At 47.9% G+C, this 16,781-nt stretch overlaps 1 protein-coding gene across 2 annotated transcripts in view; it reads right to left on the bottom strand.

Annotated features, from left to right (window-relative positions):
* Positions 1-16,781, bottom strand: part of ASTN2 (astrotactin 2) — a 647,457-nt gene that overhangs the window by 328,825 nt on the left and 301,851 nt on the right. For both annotated transcript variants that reach the window (XM_006772883.2, XM_006772882.2), the window contains exon 10: positions 4,777-4,927. In XM_006772883.2, coding sequence (XP_006772946.1) covers positions 4,777-4,927 — 151 coding nt within the window. The remainder of the gene's footprint in view (positions 1-4,776; positions 4,928-16,781) is intronic.

Raw genomic sequence — 16,781 nt, forward strand, 5'->3', positions numbered from 1 at the left:
TGGAGATTTTGTGGGGGTTCCAGTCTTGCTTTTTCCAACGTCTAGAGACTTTCCTTAGCGTGTACCCCCTTCCTCCACCTTCAAAGCCAGCAACAGGGCACTGCTCTGAACTCCTGCCGCCTCCCTCCTCCACCTTTCAGGACCCTATGGTTCTACTGGGCCCACTTCAAAATTCAGGACAATCTCTCTTTTTAAAATCAGTTTATCAGCAGCTTTAATTCCAAATGTGAATTTAATTCCCCCCTTTGATGTATTCACAGGTTCCAGGCATTAGGATGTGGACATGCTTCGGGGAGCCATTATTCTGACTACCACACACCCTATGACCCTCTCCAATTTGGGCAACTGCATAAGAGAGGACCATGGCAGAACCAGGAAACCAAGCAAAGAAGTCATTTAAAAAATTGGGTTTAAGAAGTTGAAGTCTAATTAGAAGGTAAAATAATAAAAATAATAATAATAATAATAAAAAACAAAAGAATCTGATCTGTTACAGAAGGATCATTTCTGCTGGCGGAAGAGAGGAATGTTAAAAGTCAAACAGGATGGCCTTGTAAATGCTGGTGAATATGCTTAAAAGACACCCTGTGCTCTATTCCCTTCAGGCAAAGAAGAAGATGAGGAAAGAAGAGGATTTTTAAAGAAGAAAATCACGTGGGTTTAAGGGATCTGAAGGCAAAGGGGATCTGTGTCTCTCCGGCCAGGTAGTACCTGGTGGATGGCAAGTATGGTCCTGTGCCGTCCCTGCCATAAGAGCAGGCACCTACAAATGGTCTGTCTGGGTCAGGAGGCCTCCAGCCAGCTCCCCTCAGATCCTGGCCTCAGGGTGGTGTGGGAGGGCTGCTGGACTTGCCTCAGGCTCCCGTAGGGTGGAGGAGCCATGTGAGGAGTTCAGCCAGCTGGACTCAAATGACCTGTGGCAGGGATGCACAGAACACGGCAGCAGATGCCGGAATGGAACACGCACCTGTACATCACATGGAAAAGGGGGAGGGGGGCTGACAATAGAGAGAAAAGAGTGGTGGCCCAGGGCCAGAGGAGACAGCAGGTACCAGGACAGAGAGGTGACGGTCCAGCGCAAAGCACCCCCCTGACCTCCGTGCCTTAGGCACACACCAGGTGCCCCCTCAACTTGGATGTTTAGGAAGAAGGAGGAAGCAGGAAACCTAAACTGACCGGAATTAAGTTTCTACTACTAATGAATGGAGCAAAACAAAAATGAAATTCAGTTACAGAAACATTAAAAAAATTAAATACGGCATGTTCCTGAATTTTCGTGGTCCCAAATATCATATCGAGAAAATAAAAAACATCAACAATTGAGGTTCTATCATCGCACACATATATGGCACTTGGAAAATCCCAAATCATTTGCAGTTATACTCTTTGATTTTGCAGGAAACCTATGAGTTCAACAGCAATTGCTTCCTTTTTAATCGATTAATAAACAGAGGCTAATGAGGTCATCATGGATTATAAAGCTCTCCAGTGACCACATCAGCGTGTAAGCCCAATTCACCCAAACCAGCCTTCTTTCTAATGTTCCTTGCTGCCACCTCCTCTCAGCTCCACAGGAGAGCAACCCAATATTCTTCTTCTGGCACTAAGAATAATATCGAAGACATGTCATTGGGCCTCCATCCCATTCCAACCTTGAAAAGTCCATTTGCTTCCCACATGGGTGAGGGAAGCTACTGTCCAGGTTTGTCCTGGGTGTAGACATGCCTTGAGAACTCTAAATGTGCTCTAAAAATATAAAGCATTGTTTTGCCATATGGATGTTATTAAAAGAGGGGCTGTCAGAAAAAGTCTCTCTTTGCAGGCATGATGAAGAGCCTGCAGAGAAATGAGAGAGATGTTACATTTCAGTGTGAAAGCTGGTATCCATCCGTCTCCTCTGAAGTCGCGGAGAGAAAGCCTGCCTTACAGCCATCGAGCCCTGAAGTTGCAGCTTCAACATTAGATCCTTAATCTAGTGAGGAAGGTCTTTGACAACCTCATCAGACTGTGGAATTTTCTCTTCACCTCCAGGGACCGAATGTTCTTTCCCCTGCTCTATTTATCTCCTCATCTTTCCAGTTTACATTAATGAGAGGGAAAAAAAGACAATTCTTGCGCGTGCACACACACACACCTCCGCATTCTGAGGCTTCATTCTTCTGGGACATTGAACCTCAAGCAGGAGCTTAATTAGTTCAGGAAAAGAGAACTGATGGGAAAAGGGAAAAGAGACAGACAACTTAACCTTTTCAGAAATGTCGGCCTCTTGTTCTGGAGACAACACCATCCTTGTGTTTGTCTACTGACTAGCTCTGAGACTCAGCCAAACCCTCCTCTCTCTCACTGGGCCTCACCTTTCCAATATGCAAAGTGAAGGGTTGGGTTGCAATAGTCTGTAGGACACAGCTGCTGATGCATCCATAGCCCCTCTTTCTGCTGCTAGCACCCTGCTTTTCCTGGAGAGTCTATGCCTTCCCCCCGACTCACTACCTCATATTTTAGGTGTGGTGGCCACTTGACCCAAGCCCCAGGAATGACTGGTTCTGGGTTGACCCCATCCTTCCCCCTGACCACAGTGATTGGTACAGGGAAGGGCTGAGAATCAAGCTGGTCTATGACTTTATGAGGAATCCCGTGACTTTAGGAGGAACTTGGAGGAGATGTTCTTGTCCTGCAGGACGCACTGCGTGGCCTGAGAAGGACAAGGTGCCGAGGAAAGCAGAGCTAAGAGAACAAGAGGGATCCCAATGACACTGGTTGAGCCTCTCAAGCCTATTGTGCCTCAACTTCCATTTCAATATAGTTCCTCCTTTTTTTGCCTAAACTAGTTAGCACTGAGTTTCTGTCTTTTACAATCCCAAGAATTCTAATCAATAAAATCCCCAATTGCCCATCCACCTCTGAAGGCACATTGGATCTCTGAGTCTCAAATACAGTTGCACTGCATTATCTCATTCTCTAGAAGCTTCTCTGTGTTGGTCTCCTGGCCAGTCTAGTTGCCAGCTGTTGTGTCGGCACCTTAGGAATCCACCTCCTAAGAGCCTAGTCCAGAGCAGGAACTTCCATTCCTGGGCCCATCCCTCCCTTCCTGTCCTTCTTCCTTTCTTTCCTTCTCACTTGCTGAGATGGGCACTATTTGGGGCACTGAGCTGAATCAACAGATTCCATGGGTTTCCCTCAGCTTGTCAGGTGAGATAAACTTGCAAGGAGCCAGGCTGTGCAATAAGTCATCACAGGTGACAGAACAGATGTCGGCACAGAGAACAGCGATGATCATTCGAAGAGCATGGCCCCTTCTCCAAGCCAGGATGGGAAAGGCTCCATAAAGGAGACGAATCCAGAAAGAAGTCTACTTGTTTGCTAAATACAATGGGCTGGGGAGCAACTCACTTCAGGTAACAGCCCCTCAAAAACAACAACAACAACACAGCCCGAGCAAAGGCTCCGAGGCAGTAAACAGGCCTGTATCTGTTCAGAGAACGGCCTCTAATTAGCTCCATTTGGCTCTAGTCCAGTGGTTCTCAACCTGTGGGTCGCGACCCCTCTGGCGGCCGATCAACCCTTTCCCAGGGGTCGCCTAAGACCATCCTGCATAGCAGATATTTACATGATGATTCATAACAGTAGCCACATTACAGTTATGAAGTAGCAACGAAAATAATTTTATGGTTGGGTCACAACAGGAAGAACTGTATTTAAAGGGCCAGAAGGTTGAGCACCACTGCTCTAGTGTAAAAGGACATAAAGGGGACCACGTCTAGAAAGGGCCTGAATGCCAGGGTAGGAGTTCAGCCTGCAGGGCGACGCTTCCGAGGCAGCCCCTGCCTCCCCGACATGCACATACACCCATTAAATTGTTAAAATCCTGGGACCTATGCCCCTCTGTAGCATCCACATTCTTCACGCCCGCATTTTCCATAAGCAGCCTAGGGCGTTCCTATGGGGGAAAATCATCCAGTTTGACATCCTCTTCTATAGGCCACACATGTCTTCTTCTGTGTCCTTATCCCACATTAGATACTAAACGAAGCTCCATACTACACATTCACCATCCTTTCGTCACACGTTAGCCAGCCCTGCTCTATTCCTAATGTAAATGACCCTCTATTTTTTAAAAAATAAGAGTTCATTGATTTTTAGAGAGAGAGGAAGGGAGAAGAGAGAAACATCGATGTGAGAGCATAACATTGATCAACTGCCTTCTGCACGCCCCTTACTGGGGTCAAGCCCCCAATCGGGGCGTGTGCCCTAGCCAGGAATCGAACCAGCAACCTTCTGGTGCACAGGATGATGTCCAACCAACTGAGCCACACTGGCCAGGGCAGGGGCCCATCTTTTGAAACCAGTTCCAACTCCAGCTTCCCCAGGAAGTCTTCTACAAACCTGAGTCTCAACTAAAACTTTCTCTTCTGGACATTGCATTGACTTGCCCATCATCGTGCTATTAGAGATAGGACGTGCCATGCCCTACCCCTCAACCCCATTCCCAAATGAGCTGCAAGCTTCCCGAAGCCAAGAGCTTTCAAGGACCTATTGTATATTGGGGACTCAAGTTCTAATATCTTACTTCATTCTCTCAACAATTCTACAAGGTAGGTTTAATTGTCCCACTTTACAGATGAGGAAACTGAGTCAGCTGGTGTGCTGAGGCCACAGAGGTAGGAGTGGTGAGTAGTGTGATCCTCCTTGACCGGCTCCCCTCACAGGGAGGGGCCTCCCGCAAGCAGCCTTGGTGCCTCAGGCTACCATCATGTTCATGAGTCAATGGGCACTTACCACACAACCCGAGGAGTCCACCCGGCGGTCAGACACGCACTTGAAATTTCGAGTGCAGCCCCCATTGTTCCGAGAGCAGTCGCGAACCGGCCCAAAGGAGGACAGCAGATCATTGATGGTTTCAAAGTAGGTGGACAGCATCGCTTCTTCCCTTGGAGAGAAAGGGGATGGTTAAACCCCAGAGACATCTGGATCAATAGAATTTTAAAAATCTGTGCATTCATTACCTTTAATATCATTTATTACATGTATAATCAAGAAAATGATACAAAAACCTTTCTAAAAAGAAAACAAGAGAAACAAAACAATCCAATAGGTTTATCATCCTATGATATGATGTGTGTCTAACTGTGAGAAATAAGGTTGTACTTGGAACTTTGTACCCTTTATTTCATGAATCTTCATAATTTTGGGAGGGAGGCATCCAAATTCCACTCAACCAAGAGGGAACGGTGGCTGAGGAAGGTGAAGAAGTGTCTTACTGACGACCACCAGCTCACAATTGGGCAGAACGGGAGTTTGTGCCAAGCTCCTCCCACTGCCCAACTCTTTAACGTCCATAATTTATGTTTCTACAGATTCCAGACCTCCCCAGGGTAACTCTTCAAAATGGGCACACTCCTACTATTCTGATTTTGTGGATATATATCAAAACTATGTAAGGGGTGGGACTTAGCCCCAATTACACAGTCTGTAAAAGCCAAGCCACAAATATTGTGTGCAAGTCACACCATCAAGACTGACAAGAATAGATGTGGAAAAGGTCATGGGATTCTAGGCAAAAGCATGACTGCTCCCAAATGAGGTTCCCAAGAGATACAACTGGACGAGGCACCATGATTCATGGCTCTTCCGGAATTCTATTAGATGAGGGATACAGATGGAATATTCCGGAGTCTGTTTTCCTGAGAAAGGTCCAGGCAAGGAATATTCTAGCACTGGACTATCTAAGATGCCCACCAGTGCAGGAGAGAATAAAGGGGCCCATGGGCCATGAGAAGAGGCACTGTGCTCTTCCATGACATGTGACCGGTAGAATCCGGATCTGTGAGAGGGAGATGCCTGTACATGTGCACGTAGCAAGCAGAGGTCCTGAGAACTGTTGGTGATGTCCTGGGCCACCCTCCATCTCTTTTCCCATCCTTTCCCTCCTCAGGCCTGGAGCTCCAGGGTTTGGTCTCCTAGCTTCTTTCCTGTCTCCAGTCTTAGCACCTCTGTCCGATCTTTTGCACCGATTGCCAGTGAATTGTTAAATTTCAGCTCTAATTGGATACATCACTGATCAATAGCTCTCCCTTACTTATAGGAGAAAAATCTAAATTCATTTCCTTGCCTTTCAAGGTCCTTTATGATCTGGTCCCTGCCTGCCTGTCCAGCTACATTGACCCTTCCTCATATTCTCTATCTGCCAGCCACGGACCTCTTCCCATTCCCTAACACATGGTATCAGGTCAGATTCCCTGAAAACAGACTCTGGAACAGAGTGGTGCCCATGGGGCCTCACCAAGGAGCCCACGTGGGATACAGGTAGAGGAAGTCTGAGGAAGGATTGGGCAAAGGAGAGGTTGGCCTGAAATATGGATGATGCTATGTAGATTTTCAGCCTCAGCTGGTCCTAAGGGGAGCTCGGAGCAGCTGTGATGGTCTTTACAGATGTCCCTGACGGAGGCAGGGATCCAGCCAGTCATGGGCCAAGTGCTGCCACCTGGAAGGGGTACCCTTGGGTGAGGCAGTTCCCGGTGGCTGAAGGAAATGCCCAGAAATAACTGGGCACAGCTGTGGACCATCAGCCATGATCTCGAGATGGGAAGGTCAGCCCTGAAGAGGGGACCTGAATACCGTATGTGCCTTCACCTCTCTGAATCCTTAATCGTGGTGTTCTGTATGATTCCCAACCTCTTTTGGCCATGCCCGACCTAAGTATCTCTCAAATCCTGATGCCCACCCTGTGACATATCATTCTTATTCAAAAAGTGAACTCCCATTCACATGGAGGAAGCCTAAAAGGGCCTTCACTTGGTCTAAACAAGCTTCCAAAGAACATGGCATCCATGAAAGAGAAAAACAAAAGAACAAAAGGACAGTTGAAGTACTGAGGAAGAAATTGTTAAAATAATAATAATAATAATAATAAGTGATATGAAAAAGTAGCAAATAAAATTTTAAAACACATACTAGAGAACTGAAATGCATAACTATGTCACAATACGTATTTATATACTGTATATGAGGCCCCCAAACCATAAGAAATGCAAAAAATTCACTGTTAATAACTCGTTCTCAAGTTGCCCCCCTTAAAAATCAAATATCCCCCTTGTGGGGCGTGTGCCCCACGTTGGGAACCACTGGTCTAGAATGCTCATCTATGCCTTTTTCCCCTGTCACATTCCTAAAAATCCTTCAAATTCATTCATTCATCCATCCATCCATATATTACACTGCTTCCTGAGTGCTTGCTGTGTACCAGGCACTGTTCTAGGTACTGGGGATGCAGCAGCGACATTGGGCAAAGCTCAGCTCCCCAGAGCTTACTATGTCTGACCTCCTTGGTAAAACCTTCTCTACCTGCGCTCCCTGCCCCAACCAGAATCAATTCCTTTTCCCTTTGAGAACACTGTTTATTCTTTTATCTTATGATCTCAATCAGCTCTATGGTTTCCTAGAGAGACTGTATGCTTTTGAAGTGAAGAGTTCAAGATCCACTCTTCCCTCCTTAGCCCCCAGCACAAGGCCTGGTAAGAACTTGCACTAAGTAAATGTTTTTCCAACGAAACAAAGAAGACACCAGAAGGCATGGATGCAGCCTCCACCCATCAGTAGTCTTCCCCAGAGTCTCTCCCACAGGACCGCCCTGCCCACCCCACCTCCGGGTTCCTGGTCCAAGTCCTCCCTGCTCAGGCTGAAGTGCAGGGCAAAGGAGGAGATGCTGAGGGAGCTGTCAGATCCTCCCTCCCTTCCTCTCTCCCTCCCTCCTTTTGTACAGAGTGCGGGCAGGTGACAGGGGGGTGGGGAGAATGAGTAGCTCCTGAACTGAAGCTCTTGGGAGACCTGTCACTTTTGAGTCATGGAAAGAGTTGAGGATCCTGAGGCCACATTAAGGCTACTAAAATATTAATCTCCTTAGAGGGAGGAGTTCAAGTGGGAAATGAGAAGGGGAGATAAAGAGAGAGGGAGAGATCGTCTGAGAAAGTGTGAGAACAAGAAAAGAGATCAACATGTACAGAAACTGCTAGAAAGAAAGAGAAACAAAGAGGCAGAAATAGTCATCCAGAAGAAGATGTATGTATGTATGTATATATGTTTAGATGGATGCATGAATGGGTACATGGGTAAATAAATGGATTGATAGACGGATGGATGGATGGATGGATGGATGGATAAATGGGTGGATAAATGGATGATCACATGGATAAATGGATGGATGGACAGACAGATATGGGTGGACAGATATACAAATAGATAGATATGAATGGACAGACATATATGGATGGTTAGTTAGATACATAGATAGATAGATCCAGAAGAGTATCATAAAGTGAAGAAGATGGGGGCAGAGGTGTAACAAGAGAGACAAAAATAAACATTAGGAGAAAGAGAGGGGGAAGCCGAGATTCTAAAAAGAGAAACCATGAAGGAAAACAGAACTGTGTGCATGTGGAGGAGGAGGAGAGAGGGAGGGGAGGGGGGGAGGAGACAGAAAGACAGAACGAAATGAAGATAAAACACTGCACGAGTGGGAAAGGGCACAGACACACCGGGATAAGAGACAGGGAAGGCCAGAGAGAAAGGAAGGAGAGAAAACAAGAAAGAAAGAAAAAACCTTCAGCGGAACCCTAGACAGCTGGCTGGACAAAGAAGGAGGCTGTTAGCTCTTTAAAGGATTGATTCTGAATGAACATCAGTTACGTAGGGGCATGATTTAAAACACAAGACCTGCCATGGGCTGTGGCTGTCTAGAGAGAAGACTGCGTCAGGCTGGGGAGTGAAGGATCTGGGCACGAGAGAGCAGCAGCTGGAGGCAGAGTCTGCACTCTCCTAACTCAGGACTCCACCCCTCACTTGGCTGCTGAGCCCTGGATCTGGGGTCTGAGCTTAGAGCTGTCCCATCCAATCTCAGGGGGCAGAGGGGTCAGGGGAATGACACTGGGGGTGGCGGCGAGCTGGGGTGACAGGCAGATGTGGGTGAGAGTCCCAGCTTTGCCAGACATCACATCATCGCCAACATCACTATCATCTAGGATTTCCTGAGCACCTGCTTTGCGCAGAGAACTGTGCACGGTTCTTCCCTCTGCTGTCTCTTTTCTAAAAATCCTCACTTGAGGATATTTTTTCCATTGATTTTGAGAGAGAGTAAAAGAGAGGGAGGAGAAGAGAAGAGAAGAAGAGGAGAGGAGAGGAGAGGAGAGGAGAGGGGAGGAGAAAAAGAAAAAGAGAGGGGGGAGGGGGAGAGGGAGAGAGGGAGAGAGAGCAACATCGATGGGTGAAAGACACATCAACTGGTTGCCTCCTCAACATGCCCGAGGGGGAGAGGGAGAAGGAGAGAGGGAGAGAGAGAAACATCTATGGGTGAGAGACACATCAACTGGTTGCCTCCTCAACATGCCCCAACTGGGCTGTGAATCGAACCTGCGACCCTTTGGTCCAAGGGCTGATGCTCTAACCACTGAGCTCACCTGGCCATGGCTGTGCTATCTCCTTTGATTACCACCACAGCACGACGAGGAGTGCAGTTTCACTCCCCACTGTGCAGCTGGAGGAACTGGGTCTCGGGGATGATGTCACTTGTCCTGGTTCACACAGGTGTGCAGGTCTGCCTGGTCCAAGCCAAGGTCATGCCTGCCCAGCTTGCTCCGTGCCTTTGGGCAGGTCAGGGCTCTTGTAACAGTAAAGCTGGTAGAAATCTGGGCCCAGTCCCTCTGTGTCTTAGAGGAGGAAGACCGGGAGGGCAGAGACGGTGCCACCTTGGCGCACCTGCCCGCGCCACCTCCTGGCCTGTGTGCATGCCACAGCAGCCGCAACCCGTGTGGGAATAAAACGGATAGGCACAGTGTATTCATCTATTAGAGCTGCCGTAATAAGTACCAGAAACAGGGTGACTTCAAATAACAGAAACGTCTTCTCTCACGGTTCTGGAGGTTGGAAGCCCCAGATCAAGGTGTGGGCAGGGCCGTGCTTCCCGGAGGCTGTAGGGAGAAGCCTCCCTTGCCTTTCTGAGCTCCCAGGGCCCCTGGCAACCCTGGGCATTCTTCGCCTTGCAGCTGCATTGCTCTGATGTCTGCCTCCAACACTGCGTGGCCTTCGGCCTTCTTCCTGTGCTGTTTCCTCTTCTTACAAGGACACCATCTATTGGTGTGAGCACCCACCCTAATCCACTATCACCTTATCACCTAATCCCATCTGCAAAGATCTTACTTCCAAATATGGTCGCATTCTGAGGTCCAAGGTGGACATGACTTTTGTGGGGACACTGGTCGATCCACTGCTCACTGCTCAGAGGGACGTCCTCAGCTCACATAGAGCAGAGCTGGGACGGAAACACCTGCTCCAGGGTCCTGTTCCAATGTTCCCACCTGACCCCAGCCCTTCTCACACCAGAATCTGAGTCACGGTGTAAAAATTACAAAGACCACCAGGAAGCCACGTCTCTCTCATTTGAGAGAAGAAAGGACCAACATGAATGAAGTACCACCCACACCCCAGGCAGAGCCGGGGTTAGCGCACTTTCCATACGGGGATCCACAGTAAATATCTTAGGCTCTGCCAGCCACACAGTCTGTCCCGACTATCAATCCTGCTTTTGTAGCGCATAAGCGGCCAGAGAAAATATGCAATGACAATAATCAAAATGCAATGAATGAGCATGGCTGTGTTCAGTAAAACTATGTTTACAAAGAGACATAGCCGGTGGGATTGGCAGTTAGTCTTCACATGGGAAACCCGCAGGTCATTGCTGGAGTGAGGACTTGAGCCCAGCCATGTCCAACTCCAGAACCTACAATCTTCCTCCCCCATGAAGTTTCTTCTGAGCCTCAGTCTTCTCATCTGTGAAGTGGGAACATCTTTCTAGCTCCCAAACATGTAGAGTTATTTTTGAGAATGCAATGATGGTGCATAGAAACTTGTTTTCCAGACTCTAAAACCCAATACAAATCTACTCAAATATTCATTCAAATATTTGAACACCTACTGCATGCCAGGTACAGAGCTGCTTAAGATGATCTCTCTCCTGTGGCCTTTCTCTGTCTCTATTTCTGCATTTGAGCACCTACTACATGACAGGAACTGAGCTGATTAAGATTATGGCTCTTCTGTGGCCTCTCTCTGTCTCCATTTCTGCACCTATTAAGTCCAGACACTGTCCAAGATATTTCCAAGCAGCTCTGACACCCTAATTATTTTTTCCGATAATACTGCTTTCAAAACGGAGTCAGCCAGACTTCGCCCGGCTGAGAGAGGCTGCCAGCCCTCCCTGCCTGATCGCTCCTGTGTAAATGCAACACCTGGGTTCCATTTGGCCGAGTTGGCTGAGCCCCACGCAGGGTGAGCATTGAGCATGGCTGGGAACAGATGCTGACAGCGCCTGCTCTTAATAAACACCTGGGAAGGTCTGTGCCACTCGCAGAGAGGTGTGAATGGATGACACGGGCCCAGACAGGGACACAGGGACACAACCCCAGGGGTGCAGACTAATCATTCTTTGTTGATGACAGGCAGCCTTCTTTCCTGGGCTCCCAGGGAGGGAGGAACCAGGGCAAGGCTTGATAAAAAGCAAGCTTCCCTCCCAGCCCACCACCTTGGGTTTCAGGGAGCCCTCTGAGCAGCAGTGGAGACTAGTGGATAGTGGACCGGTGTGTCTTCCAGATCCACTCACTGTGAGATCTTGGACAAGTTTCTGAAACACTGAGCCTCCATTTTCTCATCTGAAAAATGGGAATATGTATGTGTGTGTGTGTGTGTGTGTGTGTGTGTGTGTGTGTAATTTTGTTGTTGTTGTTAATTCTCACCCTAGGATATTTTCCCATTGATATTTTTTTTAGAGAGAGTAGAAGGGAGCGGGGGGAGAGAGAGAGAAAGAGAGAGAGAGAGAGAGAGAGAGACATCGATGTGAAAGAGGCACATCAATTGGCTGCCTCCCACATGTGGCCAGGGATAGAGCCTGCCTATGAGGTACATGCCCTTGAGCCAAATTGAACCTGGGACCCTTCAGTCGTGGGCCGATGCTCTATCCACTGAGCCAAACTAGCTAGGGCTGAAAAATGGGAACATTAATACTTAGCTGGCAGAATTAGCTTGAGGAAGAAATTAGATAACATATGTAAAATGTCCTGCACACAAAAAGTGCCCAATAATTGGTAGTAATGAACACCATTTGGATGTCCCTCAAAGTTGCAAGAATGGTGACTTGAGAATGTAGGGAGCTCAATGCAGGAGACAGGAAGGTGGACCTGGGCACCATATTGCCCATTGACCCATTGAAAGCCTTTAACTGCTGCCCAATTTGTTCTGGGCGCTGGCTGGTTCCTGAGGCACATGGGAACAATGTGACATAGTTTGCTAGGGAGGCAGTAAGACACAAACAAACAAACAAGTTGACTTAGCAATATAACTGGGGCCATAGGACCATAAAGAAGACCCCCCCCCACCCCCCCGGGGAAGTCGGGCAACAGACAAGGCTTTTCGGAGGAGGCGATATTGAGCCATAAACGATGAGCAGGAATTAAAGATGAGCCAAATGAAGGAGGAGTTGTGGATAAGGGCATACCAGACAGAGGGGATGGAATATGCTATGGCCTGGAGGTAGAAGAGGGGTTCCGCCCTGTGGGGGAACTGGCAGCCAGGCAAGGAGGCTGGGTATTGAGGAGGTGATAGGTGTGGCAAGCACGGGGCTGCCTGGCTGGGCAAGGTTTTGAGTCCCTGGCCTGGGTGAATCCGAGTTCAACCTGTGAACTACAGGCAGATCCTGCTTTTATTTGGATTAGTATTTTATAAAAAGCACTATGGCAACAACAACAATCAGAGTTAATGCTTACTGAGCATTCATAATACGCTACAGAATGTTTTGCTATTATGTGTGTCAGCCTACTAATATTCATAAAACAAGGAGGTAAAAGATACAATCATCCCCATTTTATAGAAGAAACGGAGGCAGTATTTTGAGGAGTAAAGCTGTTTAGAAACCAGTTGAAGATGATGTAGGTACAGTGGCTGGCACAGGGCTGTACAATATCCCAGTGACAGAAACAACAACGGCAACAACCGATTAAGGACTATGACACAAGAACTTGGACTTAACACGAACTATCTCATTTCTTGCCATAGCTGTGAGGCACTGCTGATTTTAGCCCCATGTTATTGATTAAAGAAGACATGCATATCTATATCTCTGTTTATATTTATGTCTATATTTATGTCTATATCTATGCCTATGTCTATATCCATATCTATGTCTATATCCCTGTCTATGTCTATATCCTTGTCTATGGCTATGTCTATGTCAATATCTATGTCTATGCAGATATATCTATGCAAACTATGATTGATGCTTTAAAAAGACAGGGCACCATGAGAGCAGACTGCAGAGGAGCCCATCTAAACCTAGGGAATTGGTGGAGGGGAGTTGAACATGGGGGGAGGCAGATCTCCCTGCAGAGTGCTAGTGGCCTGATGAAGGTTTGTCACACCAGGGCTTTACCCACGAGGGTCAGATAAAGCATGACCCTCACCCCGCCCCCCACGCATGCACAGTGACCTTGGAGTCCCAGCTGACCTCTGAGGACATCATTCCTTGGCAAAAAACCTCCCCTCCTCCCTATACCTGCTCCAACTGTGCAGTCACAGAAATTTTCCTCCTCGCCCCCCACTTTTCCTGCCCCTTGCAAATCCCATCATCATATTAAGAAGAAAAAAACAGAGGTTCAGTGACTGATGCTAAGGCTTGAGGATTATGTATTCATGAAAAGCCCACATGGAGCCATTGAGAGACTGCACAGCTCTCATCTCCGCACAGCTCATTACCATGGGCTGCAGAGGGGGAGCCACTGGGTTCTCAGGAGCAGCTGCTCAGAAAACCCAGCAGGGAGTGTGCCTGCCGCCCAGGGAGAACCTGGTGATCTGCAATGGCAGAGGGGGCTTCCCTGAGCCAGAAGAGCCACCACTGCAGAGCAGATGGGGCTGTGCCCTCTGGCAGGAGCAGCACGGCTGGAGGCGCCCAGCTCTGCCTCACTCTGCTGTGTGTCCCCAGGTGACCCTCTCCCCTCTCTGAGCCTCAGGTCCCACATTTATATGATGATGAGGTGAACTCTAAGGGTCCTTCCAGCTTAGATTTCGAATAAAAATACTTATTAGCTGAAAAAACTTGAACAAATCCTTCAAACTCTGAGCCTCTGTTTCCTCAGGCATGGATCATGGATAACAGCACCTAACTCTTGGGTTACCATGGCAACTACATGAGATGACAAAAGCTCCCTGAAGGCAGGGGCTCTGTTGTACTGCAGCCTAGCACCTGGAAAAATGCCTGGAACATTGCAGGCACCCAGATGTTTATTGGATAGATGAACGAACGAATGAATGAATGAATGAATGCACACTTATGTGAACTGCTCCACAATACCTTTGCTTTTATGTCGTGGTCGTTAAAACCAAATAGCCTGCTTACCCTCAATCCCAAAAATTACCCGAACACCCGAACCAGAGTTCCTAACTTGGAGCCCAGGACCCCTTCATCATTCTGGAGAAGCAAATGGGCAGCATCTTAAAATAATGCTTTTAAATGCATAAAATCAAATGCAAAAGGTGTTCCCCGAGAAGCCATTTATCAAAACATTTCTACAAAGCCAACTGTACTATCATAATATGCCCGTTCTTTATTGACATATTAAATAAAGAGCTCTAGCAACACAGGCAATCACAACCATCAATTGGAAGTAGCGATGAGCATAAACTATATTTTAAGACATCCGTGACAAAGGAAACAAGGAATAGAAGGAAGTGCCAAATTACAATGAGACTGGAAAAGGGAAAATGTACTATTTCCTCGTCATTTCCAGGACCTGCAGTATGGACTCCGGTGGAAAGCCCCTGGCTGGAGATAGCTTTCCCTGAACATCTGCCGGTCGGTGAATATAACCGGAAGCGAGGGTCCAGATAAGGAAAGACAGGAAATTAAAACCGACTATGATCACACCCAAATCATTCTTTCCTGGAGGGACGCATGTAGAGCAGTGAGAGAAGGACAGGATTTGGATTCAGAAAAAAAAAGTTCTCAAAGGTGTGCGCTTGCCAGAGTGACTTTCTTCTCTGTTTCCATTTCCTCGTCTGCATGGGCATCATTGCAATGCTTCCGTGCAGGGTGCAGGGTGCCTGGGAGTCGGGGGGGATAAACAAGGCTAGGCCCCCTCTATCCCCCTTCTCTTTCTTCTAGGGCTGGACAGTTACTGCAGCCACCACACACAGAGCTGCCAATGGACCATGATGGGGATGCATTTCAATACCTACTGGGTGCCAGGTATCTGCTGGATACCCAGCTCTCAGAGGTGGCCAGAAAGAGCCCCTTCCCTCAAGAAGTGCACCAGCCAACAAATAAAGGTTGTATACGGAAGCAGAGTGATCGAGAGTCCCAAGAGGAAGCAATGAATTCTTCAAGGACCGACTGCAAACGGTTCCTTGGGGGAGGTAGCAATACACTGGTTCCTCCTGATGAAGGTTTGTCACACCAGGGCTTTCCCCACGAGGGTCAGATAAAATTGTAGCCAAAATGTGTGTGTGTGTTTGGGGGGGAGGGTGGAGAGGAGAAGTAGGAGTGAGCCTATTATACAGGGGAGAGATAGGCAGGGAAAAGGAAGCCCACCAGGCTCTGTTGTATGTGTTTTATAGACCCATCTTAGAGATGAGAAAACTGAGGCTCAGGGTAGTAAAGTCATGTAGGATTCCTTAGTTCCTTAAAAGGGGAGTCATAATAGGAGTCCAACTGTGCTCCAAAGTCCCCATTCTCCCCCAGCATGGCACCCAATGACCCCTGTAGAGTACGTGTGCCCTTGGAGAGAGAGCAGCTGAGGGCAGCGGCGAGGGAAGAAAGGCCTCCGTCATGGCTCCAGCTCATCTGAAAGGGCATGGAGCAAGTAGGAGGCGAGGAGAAATAGCAGAGAATGTACTTGGAGGCCAATGTTAATAGAGCTGTTTGGTAAACTTAATCTCACAGCCAATCAGGCCGGCAGGCAGGCTTTGTCTAGAAGCCCCGTTTCTCATAAACCCAGGGCTGACACCTGAGGGCCTGTGCTGCTGGGAGGCCCTGGGTGCAGGAGGAAGCGACTGAGCCCGGAGTCTAGAAGCAGATTCAAGTCCTCGCTCTGCTGCTAAGGTGAGAGATCTCAGAAAGTCGCTTCCTTTTCTGAGCCTCAGTTGCCCTATTTTTAAAAACATTCTCATTGAATTTATTGGGGTGGCATTGCATAATAAAACCATATAGGTTCCAGGTGTACGATTCTGTAATACACCATCTGTATATTGTACTGTGTGCTCAACACCCCAAGTCAAGTCTCCTTCCATCACCATTTGTCCCCTCTTTACCCTCTTCTACCACCCCCCCCCCCACCACCAAAGGCTCATTCCTGAGAAGCAAGCAATAAAATGGGGAGAAAAAAGAGGAGGAGGAGGAGATGATGATGATAATGTGAGAGGGAGCAGGGACATGCCGTTTCTCCCCACCATATCTCTGAGTATGTGGCTATGACCTTCCTCTCATGTGACTGCCTGGTGGACTCCTCTGCACCCTCCAGAGCCCAGCGCACTAACGGCCTCCATGAAGCCAGAGCCCTCCACCTACTGCATCACTCAGGCTGTGCTGTCACCTGCTGTCCACCTTCCTGGACCCTGGACCCATCTCTACTGAGGCACATCGTGAGTAGGTTGTTTGCTTATAACATTTATTCTTCTCATTTATTTGTGTATCCTCAGTAATCAGCACAGGGTCTGACATGTGGCTCGTGTAATAAGTGTCTGTGGGAGGA

Source organism: Myotis davidii, unplaced genomic scaffold, assembly GCF_000327345.1.
Source record: "Myotis davidii unplaced genomic scaffold, ASM32734v1 scaffold866, whole genome shotgun sequence".
In the NCBI taxonomy this organism is placed as follows: Eukaryota; Metazoa; Chordata; class Mammalia; order Chiroptera; family Vespertilionidae; genus Myotis; species Myotis davidii.